This window comes from Polypterus senegalus, chromosome 4 (genome assembly GCF_016835505.1).
Source record: "Polypterus senegalus isolate Bchr_013 chromosome 4, ASM1683550v1, whole genome shotgun sequence".
In the NCBI taxonomy this organism is placed as follows: Eukaryota; Metazoa; Chordata; class Cladistia; order Polypteriformes; family Polypteridae; genus Polypterus; species Polypterus senegalus.
Window position 1 is genome coordinate 99781587 of NC_053157.1, and position 22556 is coordinate 99804142.

The 22556-nt window shown below is 38.2% G+C and overlaps 1 protein-coding gene across 2 annotated transcripts in view; it reads left to right on the forward strand.

Moving 5' to 3' along the window:
- Positions 1-22556, forward strand: part of vldlr (very low density lipoprotein receptor) — a 258783-nt gene that overhangs the window by 226429 nt on the left and 9798 nt on the right. Inside the window, exon 18 of one of the 2 annotated variants that reach the window (XM_039751092.1) lies at positions 2350-2524. In XM_039751092.1, coding sequence (XP_039607026.1) covers positions 2350-2524 — 175 coding nt within the window. The remainder of the gene's footprint in view (positions 1-2349; positions 2525-22556) is intronic. The other variant, XM_039751091.1, reaches the window with a different exon arrangement.

A 22556-nucleotide genomic window follows, 5' to 3' on the forward strand; every position in this document is an offset into this window, starting at 1 on the left:
CACAGACCACAACATGCACAGAAGCATTTCCTGGAGTGCATCTACTATTTGGCCTGTATGGGAGCCTCAAAGCTGCATAAACCTGCTAGTGAGTGAAACTCTCGTCTATCCACTTTGCATTTAATCTGATGGACATTGAACAAATACTGCTTCTCCAGTTGTCAGTTGCACAGCTGAGTGATGTTGGGGGGTGTGTGTGTATTTATATATAGATATAGAACAAAATCGTGCATCCTTTGTAAGACTATATTTGTGATGTGTACACGTCTTGGAATGTTGTACTTGGGTTCTAACGCATTCGGGGGTGCTGAAATCCCATGTTAACAACCAACAGTGTTAGGTTGTCAAGAACAATATACAGTGGAACCTCGGTTCACAACCATAATTCGTTCCAGAACTTTGGTCGTGAACCGAAGCAGTTTCCCCCCCATAGAATTGTATGTAAATACAATTAATCCGTTCCAGACTGTACAAACTGTATGTAAATATGTAAAGATTAAGCACAAATACTGTATAGTTAATTACACCATGGAATGCACAGTGTAATAGTAAACTAATGTAAAAACATTGAATAGCACTGACACAAAACACCCAGGCTCCCTGCTCAGCTACACGAGCTGGCTCGCTCGCGCGCTCTTCCTCTCTGTAGCACACACACCAATAAAGCCCTTCCCTCCCTCCCTCAGCTACAGGAGCAGCCTGGCTCTCTCTCTCTCTCTCTCACGAGCGTGCACACACACACCCCTATCCCCCCCTTCCCTTCCCTGTCGGCTGTGCGCTCTCTGAGCTTGCTCACTCGTGCTCTCTAATCTCTCTGTAGCAGGTGCTCGTGCAGCATTTTTTTTTAAAAATGAGTTTTAAGCACAGCAGAAAAAAGGAACATCGACCAAATCTGAAGTGCATTTAAAAACCAACTCACAAGCAACCAAAAAAGTAAGATTGCAGGAGATCACGCTATTAAACGTAAAGCCTGATCGCTGTAAACAAATTTCATAAAATGAGTTTTAAGCACAAGGAAAAAAGCGAACATTTGAAAAAAGAGAAAGGTAACATTGCACCTAATCGCGCTATGAAAAACTCCATCTGCAAACACTTTCATGAGTTTTAAGCACAAGGAAAAAAGCTAACATTTGCAACAAATCGCGTTATGAACTGAAAAATTAACTTTGAAAATCGTAATACAAAACCACCAAGAAAACTAACCTTGCATGAGTCGAGTTCTGGCATGAAGTGTTTTCCTTCAGGTGTTTTCTCTCTTGTGATTTCTTGGGTTTCTGGTGCTTTTAGCTGTTTAGCTGGTGGGAGTGAAAGCTTCATGCAGCCATTCCAAAAACAAAGTTCTTGTGACCCAACCCTTCATGTTTGCTGGCAGTCTGGCTTTGTTTACATTATGCTGCTTGAAAGCACGAGGGTTCTCAGATTGTAAATGAGTAAACTGGTAAACAATTTTTCCACCTCTTGTAATTTCTTTCTTTACTTCGATTTCAATTTTCTTCAAAAAAATTCTCACCTCTCTTCACTTGCTTAGAAGCCAATGGAAGGAGAACAATGAACAGAGCTCTCTCTCTCTCTCTCTCTCTCTCTCTCTCTCTCTCTCTCTCTCTCTCTCTCTCTGCTCAGGCAGGCAAGGGAAACTGGCTTTTTTGTATACCGAGTGTGTGGTTGTGAACAGAGGCAAAAGTTTGGCGAGCTTTTTGGTCGTGAACCAAGGTTCCACTGTACTGAGCAAGCATTTCTGTTCCCACAGTCATCCATGCGTTGTAATATTGGTTATAGGCATTGGGGCATTTTTACAAGCATGAGTACTCCAGAACTGCATTGAACCAAAATTTGATACCAGTGGTGGTATTGTTGCATCCCTACTCATATCTTTAATTCTAAATTGACCTGATGTGCATAGGTGTCCGATGTGATGTTATGGTGTCCTATCCATGGTTTGTTCACTCCACATACTGTGTTCTGCAGATAGACAGTAGACTGCTTAAGATGCTGAACCGCGATTCACACTTAATAGATGGGTGGAAGTTAGATGCTGATTTCATAACTGTTAATATTTTACATGTCAACTCTTATTGAAGTTGGTGTAAACTGCTGATAGTCAAGTATCATTTATGAGTAAACCTGGTCTTGCTCACTTATTTGGAAGAGCTGGTCTCCAAACAAATGTTGTGGCATATGATGCAAATACTAAATCCCTAAATTGAAGTCCAAGCTGCTTCTCTCCCACTGTCCCATAATGGCAGTGTTTCTGTGCTAATGTTTATGGTAGTCATTCTAATAGATCATGCATAGTTGAATGACGGACCAGTTTTTAATTTGAGCTCAACTAACTTGTCTCTCCTTTTGCAGTGCTTTTTGCAATGATAGCTGCTGTTGGTTTTCTGATGTGGCGTAACTGGCAAAACAAGAACATGAAGAGTATGAACTTCGATAATCCTGTGTATCTGAAAACAACAGAAGAGGATCTCAACATAGATATTAGCAGGCACACATCAGTGGGCCATACATATCCAGCAGTAAGTGGGTATAAATAAAATTTTTATATTTATTGTGGGGTGGTTAAGGTTTTGGGATTCAAACCCTGAAGTTTTTAGTTTAAATCCCACTACTGATATTGCGTGAATAAGTATAGGAGTCAGGTGGAGAAAATTTTGTTTCTTGGTGCAAATAGGAATTGTCCGAAACCTTCCATATCAGCAATATCAAAGAGGTGGTTGATTTTCAATGCACCAAACAGCCACTGTGTCCAGTCACTGTTCAGTGAGTGGAGGTAGAAGTAGTATATACGTATTAGTACTTATGGGCCCACATCATTGACAGGTTGGACTGGTTTTTGAAGTATATAAGAAAGGGCAAAGAGGTTTTCTTCCCTTAGACTCTTCTTTGAAGGTGGGAAATGACATTCTTCACTTCAACTCTGATTGCTAGTGTATGTATGTGGGGGGGTTAACAACTTTTCGAAAGAGACCCAACTAAATCAATAAGATGATTAAAAGGGCAGGCTCAGTTGTAGGATGCACTCTGGACCCCTTGAATGTGGTAGCAAAGGAGATAACTAACAAAACCGTGTGCCATTATTAACAATGGTGTACTTTAACTCCGAGTACTTTCAGTCAATAAATCATTCAGCATTAGTGTCAAATGCTACTGGGGTCCTTTTTATACTAACAGAATACACAATTCCTCACTGTGGAGTTTTTCAATTTCCTCCTTTAGTCGTTCTGGTGTGTGTTCATATTTCTTTATTCAAAGATCGTCTGTAAAAAGCCAAATTTTCCCTTTTTGGCAACTATAGTTCTCTTTATGTAAGCAAGTCAGTCCATCTGTCTATGCTCCAACTGAGAAACATTAATGTAACCAGTTGTATCTCAAATGTTGTAAAAACTGTATAGGAGTATTAGGAAATTGAGTGATGCCTTTATCCACGGCAACTTGCTTGTCTGCCCAACATTCATCCAATAAGTAAGAATGTGATCTGCAAATGATAAAATTGACTATTCGATGTACTGTTTTAAGCAAACAAAGATAAATGAACCTTTGTCAAATGAATGCTTGACATGCAAAATTTGAGCTGTTAGTGTACCTCTTTTCCCATCATGTCAATACAAAGTCCCCTACATATGAACAAGTTCAATTCTGAGAGCTTGTTCGCAAGCCCAGCAGAGTTAGCCTAGGTACCCAACAAACACAATACAACCACCAACCTTAAGCTCCTATAGAAAACATGTACAGCTATTTGTGCATAAAGTGCTTTTAAAATGTAAGATTTTAATGGATTTCTAGTGCTTTTTAAAAACGTAAAGTTTATTCACATGGTTTTCCATCAGCTGATCTGAGTAGATTCGCTTACTGCTAGCGAATAAGCCTATATATGTAGACCCAGTATACAGGTGCTGGTCATAAAATTAGAATATCATGACAAAGTTGATTTTATTTCAGTAATTCCATTCAAAAAGTGAAACTTGTATATTGGATTCATTCATTACACACAGACTGATGTATTTCAAATGTTTATTTCTTTTGATTTTGATGATTATAACTGACAACTAATGAAAGTCCCAAATTCAGTATCTCGGAAAATTAGAATATCAATTAAGACCAATGCAAAAAAGGATTTTTAGAAATGTTGGCCAACTGAAAGGTATGAACATGATTATGAGCATGTACAGCACTCAATATTTAGTTGGGGCTCCTTTGGCCTGGATTACTGCAGCAATGCAGCGTGGCATGGAGTCGATCAGTCTGTGGCACTGCTCAGGTGTTAGCAGTTAGCAGCATGTTGCTCTGATAGTGGCCTTCAGCTCTTCTGAATTGTTTGGTCTAGCATATTGCATCTTCCTCTTCACAATACCCCATAGATTTTCTATGGGGTTACGGTCAGGCAAGTTTGCTGGCCAATCAAGAACAGGGATACCATGGTCCTTAAACCAGATACTGGTAGTTTTGGCACTTTGTGCAGGTGCCAGGTCCTGTTGGAAAATGATCTGCATCTCCATAAATTTCGGCAGCAGCAGGAAGCATGAAGGGCTCTAAAACTTCCTGGTAGACGGCTGTGTTGGCCTTGGACCTCAGAAAACACAATGGACCAACACTAGCAGATGACATGGCACCCCAAACCATCATTGACTGTGGAAACTTTACACTGGACCTCCAGCAATGTGGATTCTGTGCCTTTCCTCTCTTCCTCCAGACTCTGGGACCTTGATTTCCAAAGGAAATGCAAAATTTACTTTCATCAGAGAACATAACTTTGGACCACACAGCAGCAGTCCAGTCGAAACGCTTCTGACGCTGTTAAAGAGTGGCTTGGCACAAGGAATGCCATGTCTTGCATACGTCTGTGCGTGGTGGTTCTTGAAGCACTGACTCCAGCTGCAGTCCATTCTTTGTGAATCTCCCCCACAGTTTTGAATGGGTTTTGTTTCACAATCCTCTCCAGGGTGCAGTTATCCCTATTGCTTGTACACTTTTTTTTTTTTCTACCACATCTTGTCCTTCCCTTTGCCTCTCAATGTGCTTGGACACAGAGCTCTGTGAACAGCCAGCCTCTTTAGCAATGCCCTTTTGTGTCTTGCCCTCCTTGTGCAAGGTGTCAATGGTCGTCTTTCGGACAACTGTCAAGTCAGCAGTCTTCCCCATGATTGTGTAGCCTACAGAACTGAGAGACAATTTAAAGGCTTTTGCAGGTGTTTTGAGTTAATTTGCTGATTAGAGTGTGGCACCAGGTGTCTTCAATATTGAACCTTTTCACAATATTCTAAATTTCCGAGATACTGAATTTGGGACTTTCATTAGTTATCAGTTATAATCATCAAAATTAAAAGAAATAAACATTTGTAATACATCAGTCTGTGTGAAATGAATAAATCTAATATACAAGTTTCACTTTTTGAATGGAATTACTGAAATAAATCAACTTTGTCATGATATTCTAATTTTATGACTGGCACCTGTACTTTTCTCATCTCGGAAACGTGTTTGTATGTGCAGTACAAATTAGCTTTTAAAAGTTAAGGTTTTTTTCTGTGAGATTTGAGACCCCAGAAGCCGCCCAGATGTGCTGTGGCAGTACTCTTTACGCAGGCAGGAATTGCTTGTCTGCTGCCAGGGCAGCTGAAAGTTCAGAGACTCCCCATGTAATGCGTCTGTCACCCGCTGGTGGTTGCAGGGAGCATTTAACACCGACCACTGACTTGGCCTTCTGTCCACCTGCTGCTGCGTGAAGTCTGTTGACTCCTCTTAATCTGAGAAGAGAGCAACTGCAAGATGACAGCATCATTGCATGCATGCTGGTGTTTGAGAGATTTCTGAAGAGACCGCTCCTGTTTGGATAAGTTTGAGATGACAATAAAACGATTTAATTTTTGGAAATCTAGACTCTCCTTCTCTCTTTCTGCAAGTCTGTCGCCCACATTACGTATGTATAATATTTTTGTTTTAACTAGGAGCTTTGATCCACCCACCCATATGCTAAAAATATACTTGAGTATCTCTCCTGGCGGAGCCCAAAAAAAGTCTTAGTCACAGTGGCATGTTGAAAACAAAATGTATAATAAAGCAAGCAATGAAGCATAAGCAGAGATTGTACAGAAGGATATTTTATAAGGAAGTTATAATCGTGTAAGGCTTATTGCCTGCAGACTGCAATCATGGATTAAACATTAAATCAAATTTCATGAATTCCCCTAGGCTACCATCAACTACTAAGTGACTAAAATTCCTCTATGAAAAGCTGGAATCACTTAGCAAGTCTAAAAATACTTAGTATTTTGTGTTCGCATGCCTACCTGATCTGAATCAGTTACTGAACCTGTAGTCATGGACTATATTTGAATCCTATATTTAAATGCAAGGTAATTTTGTCAGAGTATTTTGAAGTAAAAATGATAGTTTATACATTTCTGATCTTGCAATATTTGTTCTGGAAACGCCCTGGTAAACAAGTGTTACATAGTCCTCTGTTTGATTAAAAGTAATGTTTTTTTTCAGATTGCCAAAATATTTGTTTAGTAAGAATTTTAAGATTTGAGTAGTAATTATTTTGGGAATGGAGATTTCTGTGCTGAACTATCAGAAGAGCTATTCCCTTAGCTTAAGTCTGCAGGTTGTGGAGCCTGAATAAATCTTGTTTAAGACCTTGTTAGTAGAGGTTTTTAAAAAGCATGTGGGCATAAAATATTGTGGGTGAAGCTACAGTATTGACTCCCCACAAATTTCAATCTTTCAGTTAGTAGTGCATTTATACTACAGTTAATTGAAAACTGTTGACTACAAGCAGATGATCTTGATTTAACTAACTGACTTATAAAACTATTTGAGTGCAGCAGTAATGACTTAGTGGCATCCTATACTGTACTTATGCAATCAATTTTGTGGGTTATTTAATTTACACCACTCTGCAGAAATGTTTTCATATTAACATTGAATTTTTTTTTCCTGCTGATCTTTGGCAGAAAAGCAAATGTTAATACTCTTTGGTTCAATGTTGCATAACATTAAAATGTCAACTTCTAAAGGGGGGGATACTATTTATAGTCACGATATTATACAGAAATAGAAAATGCAAAAATAAAATTACAAAGATAAAAATCATTTGGTGGGATTTTACCTTGTAACTAAGTTATCTGCAAAATAAAAAAATCCTAATTCTTTTTAATATTGATGCAGCACAAATACTGTGACTCAAGAACATTTAATAAATGGCCTTCATATAGTGCTTTATCATGGACAGTCCCAACATTTAAAGAAAATCTTCCTCATGTTTGTTTGAATAATTCATTCTCTGTAGCCCTGGAATCACCCTAGTTGCTCCTTTTTATTTATTTATTTTTTTAAAAGCCGGGAGACCCTGTCCACAGTACTCCAGGTGAGGAATAACCAGTGCATTATAAAGCTTCAACTTAACCTCTTTGGACTTGTACTCTACCTCTCTCGTCTTAATGGCTTCTGACCACAGTCTGGAAGTTCATAGTGTTGAGTCTACTATGATTCCTAAATCTTTTAATGATATTAAATTACATCTGCCACTAATTTTCCCAAGCCTGTATTGCTGTCCAAGTCCCTCTGTAGAGATTCTAGATTATCTGTCAATCCACCCGTCTTGGTATCCTCTGCCTACTTAACCGGCTTGTTACTTGTATTCGTATCCAATTTTGCACCCATCTTCACACAACACCCTGAACTCCCACTTTTAGTTAGATGCCCAACCTCATGTGACACCTTATCAAATGCTTTCTCAATGTCAAATATTATATGTTCCACTTTGATATCTTTTGTTGCTTCCTCACACCATTCCAGTATGTTGGCAAAATGACTTCCCCCTTCTGAACCCACGTCGACTGTTCATTATAACATCTTTTCTTGCCATGTTGCTCAATCTGATCCTTAATGTGCATTATAGGTAAATTAATGGAAGGAATTAAGTTTACTGGCCTATAGTTAGTTGCTTACATCTGCCTGATTTATCCTTTTTATATAATGGGAAGATATTTGCCCCTTTCCATTTATTTGGAATTTCCCCAGTGCACAGCGACCTCCTAAAATTGTGTTAAGGGATTATGTACAAGCTAACCTCCTTAAAAACTAGAGGATAGTTCTGGTCCTGGTGATTTTGTTTGATTTCAGCCTATTTAGTCTAAGCAGTACTTCTCCCTCTACAGTTTCTAAATTGGTACCTCCTTAGCAATACCTTTTTACTGCTGGGAGGTTATCCTCTTCCTCACATGTGAAGACCTCAGAAAAATGTATATTTAGAGCAAATACTATTTCACATTCTCTTTTTTAATTGCCCATTGCTATTTTTGATACACTTCACTCTGAGCCTCCATATATCCTTTTTATGACTCATATTGGAGTTATTAACCTACACATTATACAGCCAGTTTTCCATTTGTAGCTTTTAAAAAAAACAAACACTGCAGAAGGTTAATTTCCTAATAACTTCAAATTTTGGCATGTGCCTGTCCTGTATTATTTTAAAACAATCCACACTTTCCCAAAACACTGATAAATGTATTAATGTCACTTGACCTTAGTGGTCCAAACACTTGTACACCCTCAGTTATATCCTTATAACAATATACTAAATCTAGACAGGCTTCTCCACTCATCTTCCGAGTTGGTGTTTTAATGTAGTGTGTTAAACAGTCACTGATTACAGTACTTCTAAAAACTCCTGCTGTTTGGCTCTTTTTGCAAGGTTAGCAAGGTAGCCTAGTTAATATTTGGTTAGTAAAAGTCCCACTACAAGTTTTTATACCCCTGTAAACTTGCCTTTTCAGTACAGTAATCCCTCGCTATATCGCACTTTGACTTTCGCGGCTTCACTCTATCGCGGATTTTATATGTAAGCATATCTAAATATATAACACGGATTTTTCACTGCTTTGCGTGTTTCTGCGTACAATTTACTTCTGGTACATGCTTCCTCAGTTAGTTTGCCCAGTTGATTTCATACAAGGGACGCTATTGGCGGATGGCTGAGAAGCTACCCAATCAAAGCACACAGTTAAGTTCCTGTGTGCTGATTGGCTCAGTGACGGAGCGCCGAATTCGATTCCACTGTGTTAACCAGGAAGTCTTATCTTGTTCATTCAGCATCAACGTGTTTCGCTGTGTAAAGTGTTAACTGTTCTGTTTATCTTTGTGCATAGTCAAGCCCTTCGTTATGGCTCCAAAATGATCTGCTACTGCTTCAGGAGCCATGCCCAGGTGCCAACGGAAGATGCTAACAATTTCCAAAAAGGTAAAATTTTTAGATATGTTGAAGTAAAGGAAAAGCTACATCGCTGCAGGACGCCATTACAGCATCAATGAGTCCACGATTCTTTTTATTTAAAAAGGAGGAAAAGAATAAAAGATCTATGGCCGCAGTGTCCTTTAACCAGGGTGCAAACGAGTTGTAAGTGAGTGTAATAAGGCAGTAGTCCGGATGGAATCTGCTTTAGGGATTTGGATTGAAGACTGCCGGAAGAACAATGGCAGTGCTGCATAATCGCCTGAAGAGGCTCCTTTAGAAGAGCTGTAACGCTGTTCTTTGTTGTGCAGTAAAATTAAACTCGTTATCGGACAAGTCATCGTGTCATTGTTGGCGAGTACCCATAACTAATTTTCTACGTACTTGGTACACGTACGTACGTTTATTGAAACTGTACACACATTTTATACAATTTTTCTTGCATTGTAGGTATTTATTGCCGGTGGCCTGTTTCTTAATGGCTGTAACGTGATATCGGAGATGCTGTACAGTATCTTTAAAATAACATTTTGGTTTTATGTACAGCATTTGCATGTTAAAGATTTTTCACTTATTTTTATATTAATCAATTACAATATGTTTAAAACTGTATTACATATTAAAACTCCTCAATGATATACGATACGTATGTTTGTAAGTAGTATATAAACAGTGTGTTTACATACATAATTTCAACGAACCTTGCCTAATAACCTAAGAGAATATAAAGGGTTTATGCTGTATAACTGTGTGGGGAATATTTATAAACAATGTGGTAGAGAGTTTATAAGGGCTTAAAATATATAAAAATAACCATACAAATGTGGTTTCTACTTTGCAGATTTTCACTTATCGTGGGGGGTTCTGGATCACAATCCCCGTGATCAAGGAGGGATTATTGTATTACAAAAAAGATGTGTATTAAATTACTGTTTTCATTGGTCTCTCTTCCTCATACTTTTATAGACTAAGCCATATGTCCTCACTAAGATTAGGCTCATTATCTATTGAAGTGGATTATAAATTCTGTTTGAACAGAAAAGAAGATGGGGTTACTGTTTGTCAGTCTATGCATTTTTTTTATTTTTACTGTTTGATCCTTGTACACTTGTAAATCTGGCTTGTGATAAATTCCCTGCCCCCAACCCCCCATTCCCTAATTTAAACAATCTTCAACTACTCATAAGCCTATGAGAAGACTACCTTGTCAGTTCTGCTCTTTGGCCTGGTGTTAAACTCTTTGAATTGGGATTGCAGAACTGACAGACCGCCCTTACACGTGTCATTTGTTACAACACGGACAATGACATTTGGATCCACCCCTGCCCTGGCAATCAGCCTTCCAACCCTTCCATGGAGATATGCTATGTGTGCGCCCTAAAGCCAACACACCAAGCAGGACTCTGTTTGTAGAGCAAACCTGCACTTCAAAGTTCCTAATGACTGATTCCCCAACTATCACTACCTCATTCTAGGAGCTGTTTTTTACGTGGCCTATTTGGGTCCTGTCCACACAGACCTAAAAATAGTTTAAAATTTCCATTTATGGGGTTGATGCTTTCAGAGAATGTGTATCCTTCACCTTGCGTCTTGTGGCTCTGACCCATTTGACTCTGTCTGGTCTAGAGTCTCCTCCTGTGCCACCCAGGGATGCACACTGTCTCTCTAAAGGACAACTAGGCCATGTCTGCCAGTTCTCTACTACAATGCAGGCTAGATGCTGGATCAGCTGGCAAATGTAGCCCTCATAAAAGACTAGATTCGCCAAGCCATCCTCAAAGTCCAGTGTCCAACAGGATTTGTATTGCCCTGACATCATTATTAAAATTTTACTTTGGATTACTAAAATTACTCAAATCATTTAATTTTAATAAAAAATAAAGTGGTAAAAGTGGGGGGAGCAAAAAAAAGTACTACAATTTTACTCTGACTCCTTAAGCTTCTCTAATATTTCCCCCTCAATTGCCTATTTATCTTTTCTGTCTGTTCTAACTTTGCACCCCTCTAATTACTTACTTAAAAGCTTTCCACTTATACAGTTTGTATTTTTTTTCTCATTAATGAGCCCTTGCACTGTCACACTCAACTATACTACTTTTCTGACTGCTAAGAATTGTTCGATCTACTAGGTTTTTTTTTTGGTTTTTTGAACACTTTTTTTCCTCCTTAATATGAAAAGCTGGCTTGCTAAACTTCCATTGCTAGATGTTTTACTGTTTGCTACTATAGCTGCTTGTGCCTGATTTGGTGCGTTAAGTGTAGCCACCTGCCTATGTAACACAGAGCACTTTTCCACACTGAAGTCCAGTGCCTGCCTGTACTTTAAGGCCTTGTTCACACGGCGTTAAGTTTTTGGATAAACGAACTTGCTCTGAACGTCCTAGACGTTTATGTTGCATTTTGTGGTGGCGATCGATTGACTTCTACACCGGCGTTCGTTTGTGTCTAACGCCAGCCTGCAGCCCAAATTGTAGTTTGTGTGTTAAACTGTGGAGGCAGTGTCGGGAACTGGATATGAAAGCCCTTGTCGTTTTATTTGAGGTGCCTCCTTTCAATATGGACCATTTTGCTATGTTAGATATTAATCTTCTTGTTTTAAAATACTCTTAATACGGCGTAGGGAGAGAAAAATCGCCGCCACTACTGGGTTCATCCTCTGACTGCACAACGTCGGGTTAAAGGAAGTTTTTTGTGCTTTATGAAGAAATGCGAAAATTTCCGCGCAAGTTTTTTAATTACTGTCGGATGTCGGTTTCCACTTTTGATTGTCTGCTGCAGCTGGTGCAATGCCACATTGCACGCCGATCAACCAATATGCGACTTGGTGTTAGCCGAAGAGAGACAACTTGTCACTTTGAGGTAAGGAAACAGTAGTCAAGTGTGCGCTTACACCGGTGTTATGCACTGAAATGCCCCGCCATGGATTGCCCCTCTACATAATCGTTATCAAATATTATATTAGAACATAAATTAATAGGTTCATGGTTTACAAATTACATGAGACAATAAAATAAAAAAGCAATATGAAAATATATATGTTGCATATGAAAACATAAAAAATATTAATATCATGGGATATATCCGGTCCTCCGAAGCGTAAAATAAACGCGCGGAAAACGAACTAGAAGCGGTTTCCTTGCGTTCGTTGGGTTTTGAACGGCAAGAAAAAGCTGCATGCAACGTTTTTTTGATGCCTTATAAACGCGCTGCCGGCCAAACGCACGTCACCAAAGCCCGTGTGAACACTCTCATTGACTCCTACGTGTAGAAAACACTGGGCGCTTGATCAGCGCTCACCGGACGCTACGGACGCAAAAAAAAACGCTCGATTTTAACGCGCCTGTGAACAAGGCCTGAATGAATCAAATCTATCTTAGAAACGAGTTCCCTTGCTTTTCTACTAGAGTTAACATCAGGTGTTATAGATGGGTAAACATTCAAGCCCTCTGCATATCTGCAGTAGTTCACCTTGTGTTTTGAGATAATCTGGCTTAATTGGAGCATGTATGGTGAAAAGAAGTCTTCCCAGAATAGATCCTTTTGTTGTATACTATCATGTATCCTCAATCTACAATCGCCATAACTTTAAAATTTAATTTTTACATGTTAAGTTATAATGAAATCAATTGGAAGATTCTGGCAAAAAGGTCCCTCATTTCACTAATACTATTTATAAGGATACTGTGGTCTACGTTGTCAAATGTTGCACTCTGGTCTAATAGAACAAGAACAAGTACGCCTCTGTCCACATTAACTTTTAAGTCCTTTACTACTTCAACCAATGTAGCTTCTGTACTATCATTTCTTCTAAAACCAGACAAACTTGTCAAGTATATAATGTTTATTTAAATTGTGTATTATCATATTTTAATCTATTTTCTTCAGAGAAGTGTACTCATGAGGTTAGTTACTAGGTTGGTCTACTGTCTCACCTTAAGAATAACATACACACACCCTAACCACACAAGTACCGTATGAAAGACATATACACATGCACATTATTCCCTTGCACTTTAACCCACACAAATACCGTATGTGTAACACATGCACAGTCTGCTTTCCCTAGTACTCAGACTTGCTTAACATAGGCACAAAGTATAATGTCTTAGATGTCTCGGATCTAAATATTATTTTAGGTCTCCAGGAATATATTTGAACATACAAAGGCTCTATATCCTTGGCTATAGGCCATTTGTCTACTGATGTCTTATTTGACAGAGCTGTTCGCCCTCAGCTCGATAAACCTTAAAGCTTGGATCATATGGCACTTCCTTACTGCTCAAAAATATTTAACTTATTCAGTCACTCTAGATAAGACAGAGTATAGAAAGTTAAAAGCCATGGTATTTATTAACAATAAAGAAAAGCATAAATGTAGGTAGCAAAGTCTGGATGGATAGAAAGTAGTATGTGTAGGCAGCATTGATTTAGCAATTGATGTTCATGGAATGCTTAAGCTGATGATCAACTGAAAATGGTTGCATGTTGCTGGTGCCCCTACTGATGTCACTCTGCTCTCATTGTTTAGTCTATCATATTTTAAAATTCCATGGGAGTTTCTCAACATGTAATGGTTGCATAGACCTGTTTGGTTGGCTTTCAATATGATAGATGAATTTGCTAAAATTCCTTAATCTTTGTGAGTGTGTCAGTTTCCCAAGCAAAGTTGGTTATTATTTAAGAACCTTCCTGTCCAAGCTGTAGACTGGTTTGGCAATTACTAGTTCCACGGCATGTCTTTCTGTTTGCAGATGCAGCTTGAAGCAATTGGGATGTCATCCTTTCCCAAGCTGTAAACCAGTTTTAGCCCTAGGTGCCCATCTTTTCACAGGTGATACCTTAAGCTGTATCCATTATTGTATCTCCTGGATTTTCTCCTTTGTCTAAATAGATGTCGCCATGATTGACACTGATACAACGGGGAAAATCGAATGCTTTGATCCTGCCTTCCAAGTGTTAAATCCATCCTGTCCACATGACCAAAATATTTGTTTTAAAGTGATAAAGTTTAACTGTCCTTTTAAGATTAAGTTCATTCTTGTTTGTGTGGGCAAAATAAAATGTATAAAATCCATGACACTACAAATAGTCATGTACTTGCTGAAAAACTGCATTTTTCAGAATTAAAGGCAGGTTAGAAGTAGGTTTATGTAGTCAAGTTACAGTGGAGCCAATTTTTCTTTAGCAGGGGATTAAGTACTGCAGTGTTTAGACAATCTTGGAAGACCCCTCTATTTAAGGGCAAGTTAACTATGTCAGGTACACTATCAATAAGCACATCAGAGTTTTAAGCTTGTTGGAACCTGGCGTAGGACAGTTTAGAAATTATTCTATGCAGTTCAGGTAAACCTGTTTCAGTGAAGGAATGGTTTATATATAAAAAATAAAAAAAACAAAACTGAGGTTTAACTGTTTTTGGAGGCTGTATTATATTACTAATTATTAATCTTGTTTTAAAAAGGGTTTAAAACCTTGTTAGAATTTTTCAGGAGGTATTTAATTGATTGAACTGGGTTTAGGAGACTAATAGTTGGAAACAAATTTCTATAGTTTTAGAAAAATACTACTGTCTCTTAAAACAGACTACTTTATTGTACTCAGTAGTTTGTGCCTTTTTAATATTTCATAATGTATTGTTAAATAAGTTTTCTTCCATTTCTGCTCAGCCTGAAGACATTTTTTGTTAAGATCTGACACACTCTTTTTTCTGGAGTATTTTAATGTTCAAGGCATTCATTGCCATTTTTTGGCAGCCGCTATGTTGACTACTGCACTCACCTTAAAATAAATATTTCACCTCATTGGTAACATTGTTGACTTAGCTAGGACAAGCACTGAATTCTGACCAATATTTAAAATATTAACAAACCTCAATGCTGCAAATGTGTCAACTTGGTACTAGTTACCAGCATTTCTACATTAAATAGAATGCAGAAATGGTCAGAATACAAATATGCACACCCTGCATCATGTCAAACTTTTAATCCTTTTGAAATTACTTAATACAGTGTGTAGGCTGGCTGACCTGCTGATAAAGATGCAAGGAGTGCAACAAGCCAATTCTCCTGTTTTTACGGTCACACAGATAATCCACAAAAACTAAAATCTCCTACGATTAGGAACCTATCATATTTAGTTATTATGGATATTAAGTCTGATAACGTCATTTATCAGGGAATTATGGTTTGGGTCTATAAACACTCAGTATGAGGGACTGTATCCCTCCTTGAACAACTCATTCAAGAAATTTGTAGGCTGTGAAAGTACCAAACTTAAATTTACAGTATAATCAGCTCGGTAAAATAGTCGCTAAACTTTGGCAAACCAAAAGAAGCACCTCTGAATTACAGTTTTGTTCAATTAGCCCTACAATGCCATCTTTATTAAGCCATGTTTTTTTATTTTTAGTGGAAGAGCACAGTTTTATCAGAGTTTAGGACATCTTGAAATAGCAAATAAGTTGTTATACTTTATACTACTTTTTTCCGACTTTTTAAACCATGGTCCATTAGTGCACATCTATAGATGAAGCCACTGCACAATACTGATATCTTGGCATAGCTTCATATTTAACAGTAAGACATAGCTGATTTAAATCAACATCACTATTTACACCATGCTGTACCTAGCAAACTATTCTGATGCTACATTGTTTTATAAGTCACGTGTTTGCATGATTTCATCAAACAATTGGGGAGATATTGATCAAATTATGGATATTAATCCCTCGTCGTAAGCAGTTTTTAATGTTACTATTTAATGCTTATGTCACTGGTTTAATATAAAAGCCATTTTCAGACAATTCAGCTAATGGCTTTGCTAGATTTTAAATATTGTACATTCGTTTTATAATGGATTTCAAAGAGTCAAAGCTGATTTATATTAGCTATATTGTCTAACAGGACCAGGGCACCTTGCCTGTTCAGAGGTAATCCATCTCTTCCGAAAAATAAATGCTGTCTCACCCAGCAGCAGAGGAAGTTTTCAGCCAGGCTTTTAGGGAAAATGATGATGACTAAAGGCCTCATCTGAGCATCTGACTGGTCCAGAGATGACTATTCAAGCACTTGACTCCCACGCCCCCTTTCAAATGATGTGTAGCAGTTATCTGAAGTCCCCTTTTACCACTTCTGACTGGTGACTGTGAATGTCTTTTCTTTCCATGTGGAAAACCATTTTGGTAACATCTTTATGCTTCAAGTAGATGGCTAGCTTTAATTATGTTCTGAAAACTTGCACCAGAAGGTGCACTGTCCAGGTTTCATACAATGGGGTACCCCCCCAAATTATCTGAATGACACTGACTAGTCATGTTGTGCATTTAGACCTTTTAAAAGGACTATGTATGCATGTCTGTCTGTCACAGTGACCACAGTTCCCCACCACCACTCAAAAAGTACTGTCATTGATAATTGCTTCCCTCAGTTAATCAATTCATGTTTTTTTTTTTTTTTTTTCCTCTGCTATAGACAATCATAGTCCTTCCATTTATCTGCTTATCCAGAGCATGATGGTGGGACAGCTGGATCCTAGCCCAGCATACAATTCCCCAGACAGGATATCGGTCCATTGCAGGGCATGTACATACACAAGCACATGTAGACTTTCAGTTTCTCAGACTAATTCAGCAATGTCTCTTCATCTATGTTTTAATCATGAAGAGGTGTAGCACAGATGTATGTCATAGAGTGGTAGCTCAAAGCTGTTATTCCTGCCTTACACTGCCAGGTTCTATATGGAATTTATATGTTCTTCCTGAGTATCTTTCGATTTGTTTCATTGACTTTCAGTAAATTTTCATTCAGCAAGTTAAATTCTTTTAATACCATTTTCTCCGCAAGAAAGATTGTCCTACATTAAAAAATATAACTGGTTTGACAATCTGCTCTTTCATATACAATGCCTTTTACTTTTTTTTTTTTGTTGTTTTTATTTAAATTGTTCATACCTATAGCTTGCCATGGAAAGTGTGGTGTGCATCTGGCTTAGCTCATTCAAAAATGCATGGCTTTAATAAAAGCATAATGCAGTGTAATTCCGTTCATATTTATGTGTACAAGGTATACTGAAACTCATGTGGTCATTTTGTTTCCCCTTGGTTTGATCTGTAGGGTTTGCAAATTAACAAAAAATGGGTGAAAAGTAAGCACCGTTTAGGAAAACGTAGTGTACACTGTTCATGTGATAAGAATATATTCACACCTGTGCATACCTCATAATTTGCTTAGTGTTACTTGTAGACAAACATTAGGAAAGATTTTAAATTTGATCTATTAATCAAAGTAAATAACACAAGCACAACATTTACACAATAATCATTAAATGGCACTTAATTCATTTAGTTGATTAATGTATGACAGTTGAGCAGCCTTATTACCTGCGGGTTAATCTGTTCTTTTATCTCAGTTTCAGAGTCCATAGTTCTATAGTGTCTGCTTGATGGAAGGAGAAAGAAAAATACCCTTTCCGAGTGATACCTTTTCTGGTACATTGATTTATTTTGCCTTTCCCAGACTGGGCCTGGTAAATGTCTCACAGGGATGATACCCATGTCCCAATGATGGTCTGCACTGTTTCAACCACCTTCCACATTGCCTTGTGGTCCTTAGCTGAACTATTGTCTGCCTGTCGGTATGGACTCTACAGTATATTTATAATTGCTGTGGGCCGCTGAGAATACAAGTGAGAAAGTAAAGCTGCTGATAGGCCTCTTTTACTGCTGTAATGTGTTCTGTCCCATTATCTATGATCAGGCCTATAATGTTTTAACTGTCATTGAACTTTGACATCCCACAGGGCAGTGAAACAAATACCCTGATGAACTCCTTTTCACTCATGACTATATAGGTAGATACAATTCCAAATCGATGTTCAGAATCAGCGTGGAGGCGGCTTGTCTACCAATCCACATGTGTTCTGCTAGTCAAAATCCAAGATCCTGTTACTCAGGGAGGCACAGAGACCCAGGTCGGAGTTTGGTGATCAGCTGGATTGGAATTAGTGTTGAAGGTAGTGCTGAATCTGCAAATAATGGTAACAAGCTTTTTGTCCAGATGTTTCAAGTTTCTCTGCATTGTAAGGATTCCTGCATCCTCTGTAGACATGTTTGTGGTTTATAGGCAAAATGTATAGATCCGAGCTATCTGGAATAGCACTCAATGTGTTTCCAGCAGTAGTGTCTCAAAGCAGTTCATAATTGGAGTTAGCACTACTGGACTTCTTATTTCAGCTCCTCCCATTGGGGCTTGCCACAGCAAATCATCTTTTTCCACATCTTCCTGTTCTCTGCATCTTGCTCTATTACACCCATCACCTGCATGTCCTCTCACCACATCATAAACCTTCTCTTAGGCCTTCCTCTCTTCCTCTTGCTTGGCAGGTCTATCCTTAACATCCTTTTACCAATATACACGGCATCTCTCCTCTGCACATGTCCAAACTGATGCAATCTTGCCTCTTTGGCTTTGTCTTGAAAGCGTCTAACCTGAGTTGACCCTCTAATGTACTCATTTCTAATCCTGTCCATTCTTGTCACTTCCTATGCAAATTTTAAACTCTAACTCTGCCACCTGCAGTTCTGTCGCCTGTTTTTTTGGTCAGTGCCAAAGTCTCCAATCCATAAAACATGTAAATTACTGTTCTGTAGTCCTTCCCTTTGACTGTTGCTTATACCCATCTGTCACAAATTACTCCTGATGCTCTTCTCCACCCATTCTACCCTGCTTGCACTCTTTTTCACATCTCTTCCACAATACGCATTACTCTGTACTAGTGATGGGCCGAATGAAGCCTCACGAAGCATCAAAACTTTTGAAGCAATTGTCGGAAATCGTATCGAAGCTTTGAAGTATTTGACACTCTCCTCTCTAGTGACCCCTCCTGGCACTTTTCATTAACATTACACAAACAAATGATCCACTTCAATGACGTCTGTTATATAACTTATTGCTTTTATTTTTTTCGCTGTTACAGACTGACAATGAAGAGAAGGGTTTGTCAGCAACTTAGTGTCTGATGTCTAAAAAAAAATATAATATATATATATATATAATATTTTTAGACATCAGACACTAAGTTGCTGACAAACCTAACAAACTAACGCCGACAAGCTGAATGCACTATACGATAGCAAGAGTTAAACAAAATAAGACACCTCACTCATGGTTTCCCGGCTCTTTAAATTAGTATTTACTTTTGCACTGTATCATTATAATCGGTCCTGTTATTAGTATTATAATTAACCCTCATCTTTTCTTGAGATTACATTTAATAGCCTGAAATGTTTTCTTTGGTTTGACTTTATTTTCCATCTACTCCATTTTAATTAAGGTTTATCCCTGTACTTTGCCACAATATAGGTAAGCACATTTGAGAAAAAAGGTGAAATCCTTATCACTTGTTGTTATTCGATCAAGTGTTGAAATATTTCATTTATTAATACTTTACAATATTTTGTGGAGCACGAAAGTAACGAGTTTGCTACAAAGAAATGACGCTGTCAATGGCTTAACTAACTAAGGTGGTTGCTTTTCAAATTCTGAGCGTAGTGCTAGCCCGAATTTGATCTGACTTAAAGACTCATCAAAATTAACAATAATAAAAAAAAAATGATCAGAATTGAAATCTTTATAACTAATTTGAACTAAATAATTTTGAGAGATACTGTGGAAGGATCGCATAAGAGATCTGTTCGGGAATCACCCCTAATCAAAATCGCCATCAAAATGCGATGTCTAATTGCGGACGGCAGCTCACGTATTTACATTAATCCATTTCTATTCATTGCCATTTGATGTCCATGAACCCCTCCATTGAATACGGCAGTGGTTCTCAACATGTGGGCGGGCCCTGGGGGGTCCGAAGATGTGAAAAAAAGAAAACAAGAATCAAAAATATGAAAAAAAAACAGCTGTTGGAACCAAAACAAATTAACTTAAACTACATTCTGATACTAGGAAAAAAAATAGTTAGATAAAAGTAGGTATAATAAAATATGCATCTACATTTCAAAAAAATGTTGGGGGGGCACGATGAAAACTGTTATGAAAACTCTGGTCGCAAATACTTAAAGGTTGAGAAATGCTGGAATAAGGTGATGATAAACCCACTGTGGTAGATCAGGTTGAATTTGCTCTGCTGCACCAAACATTCAAAGGTGTCAATCCGGAGCACATCAGAGAGGCTGAGAGTCACGGCGCAGATCAGTCTCCGACACATAGACACACACGGGACACTTCAAGGTGAGCAGTGCACATATCAAGGTCGGCATTAAAGATCCTCTTGAGTGCTGAGGCAACAAAAAGCAGCGGGATAAACAGATTTGGACCTGCTGTTGAAAAAGCATTTGCTTTTAACAGCAGCATCCCTCCCTCGTGAACACATCTTCATGGTCCGAACAGGCGATCAGTAAAAAGTTTTTTAGTCACAGCACAGTGCAATAATAAAACGTTTCCTAAAACCTATAGTTGTCCAGTCTGTATCATTCCTAAGCAATCTTCCAGTAATAGAGGCGCAATCCAGTTACTAATACAATTACCGTGTAGAAAACACTCAAAGAACACATTCCACCTTATCAATTTAATATTTAAAAAATTTAAACCGCTAAACCCGCCATCAACAACTACAAAAACAGTTGAAATCATTACTCAATTTTTTTTATTGTTATAGACATAAAACAAAATGCACATTTCCATTTGATATATCTTTACTAGTGTTCTCGCCTTGCTCGCTCCCAGTCCACATTGGAATTTGCTGTTTAATGGGGAAAATAAAAAGAAAATCAGACTCTTGTTGGGTCATAATTCACAGTGGGTGGACATGGGACCCAAACCCACGTATGCTTTATTATGATGCGTCAACGCTACCGCTGCACCACTACTATTTTCATGAGGGTTGTATATAATGTATGTTTTTTTTAATGTATGCATGCATGTATGTATGTACTGAAGATGAAAATAATTGTATATAGATGTATACTATATGACGTACATTCAGTGTTGCATGAAAACGTTGCATGAGGCGAAGAATGGATATTTATGAGAGTATTATAGTGAGAGATGTGTCGTCACCCGTATTGCTAAAGCTGCTCTTTGCAGAATTATGCATTCAACAAGTCGGTGTTTGTATGATGTATAATTTTATTTTTTGCCACAAAGTATTATCGGGCACAATCATTTAACATGTATTGATCATATACAAATGTTCATTTCAATTTCATTCTGTTGAGTTTTTTAGTAGTACTGAGATTGTGTCATGACGCGTTCGAACGGGGCTCCAAAGCCTCAGACATGCGTAGTACTGAGATCATGACGGGCTCCAAAGCCTCAGACATGCGTAGTACTGAGATCATGACGGGCTCCAAAGCCTCAGACATGCGTAGTACTGAGATCATGACGGGCTCCGAAGCCTCAGACATGTGTACTACTGAGATCATGACGGGGCTCCGAAGTCTCAGACATGCGTAGTACCGAGATTAGATCATGACAGGGCTTCGAGCAGACATGGTCACTGGTTACTGAATCTTTGTGAAGCCTTAGCACACTGAAAGGCAGTGACCTCTATATTTTGAGTCTATATGACACTTAACTACTCTAGTTATATTTTGTAATTCGGATTGACATTACACATTTCAGTTGATTATGGTTAAACTACAATTCAGGATTCTTGTGGTTTCCTTTGTCTGAGACATAGTGTCAAAGATATATTGTCATATATAATATGAAAAGATTAGGTAAATCGTGCAACCTTTTTATGGAACACTTAATTTTGTTCAAAACCGTACGTCATAGTATACATCTATAAATATAATTTTTTCGTCTTCATTAGGTGAATACAACAATGATACTCGTATCAATTAAACCATTTTAACGTGCATATGTCAAACATATTTCATCCACCGCAGTAAGAACAGTAGTAGTAGTTCAGTTGTGCAGAGCTTGTTAATTATCCCAATTGGGTGGCTCATTGGTGTTGTCACTGTCTTTCAGTAAAAACACCAGGGGTTCGCGTCACTGATCCTCCTCCTTGTGAAAGTTTTTAACAATCTTGGACGGATAGCAAGCGAATCGAGCTATCGATGGAAGGTCGGGCCACCTTAGTCGGGCAGGGGGCACATGCCCCTAATTATATTGTGTATGTAAAGCGTTTCACTGTAAAACGTAATAAGCTTCATATTTGTGTGTTTGGAGACTCTGGTGTCGTACTGAATTTGTATTGTAGAAAAACGAACTACTGTCCAGCATACCTAAATGTGTCTTCGTTTCTGATCGCTATATGTCACTTCTAACTTGGGACAATTAGCTATAAACACTTTTGGCCAATC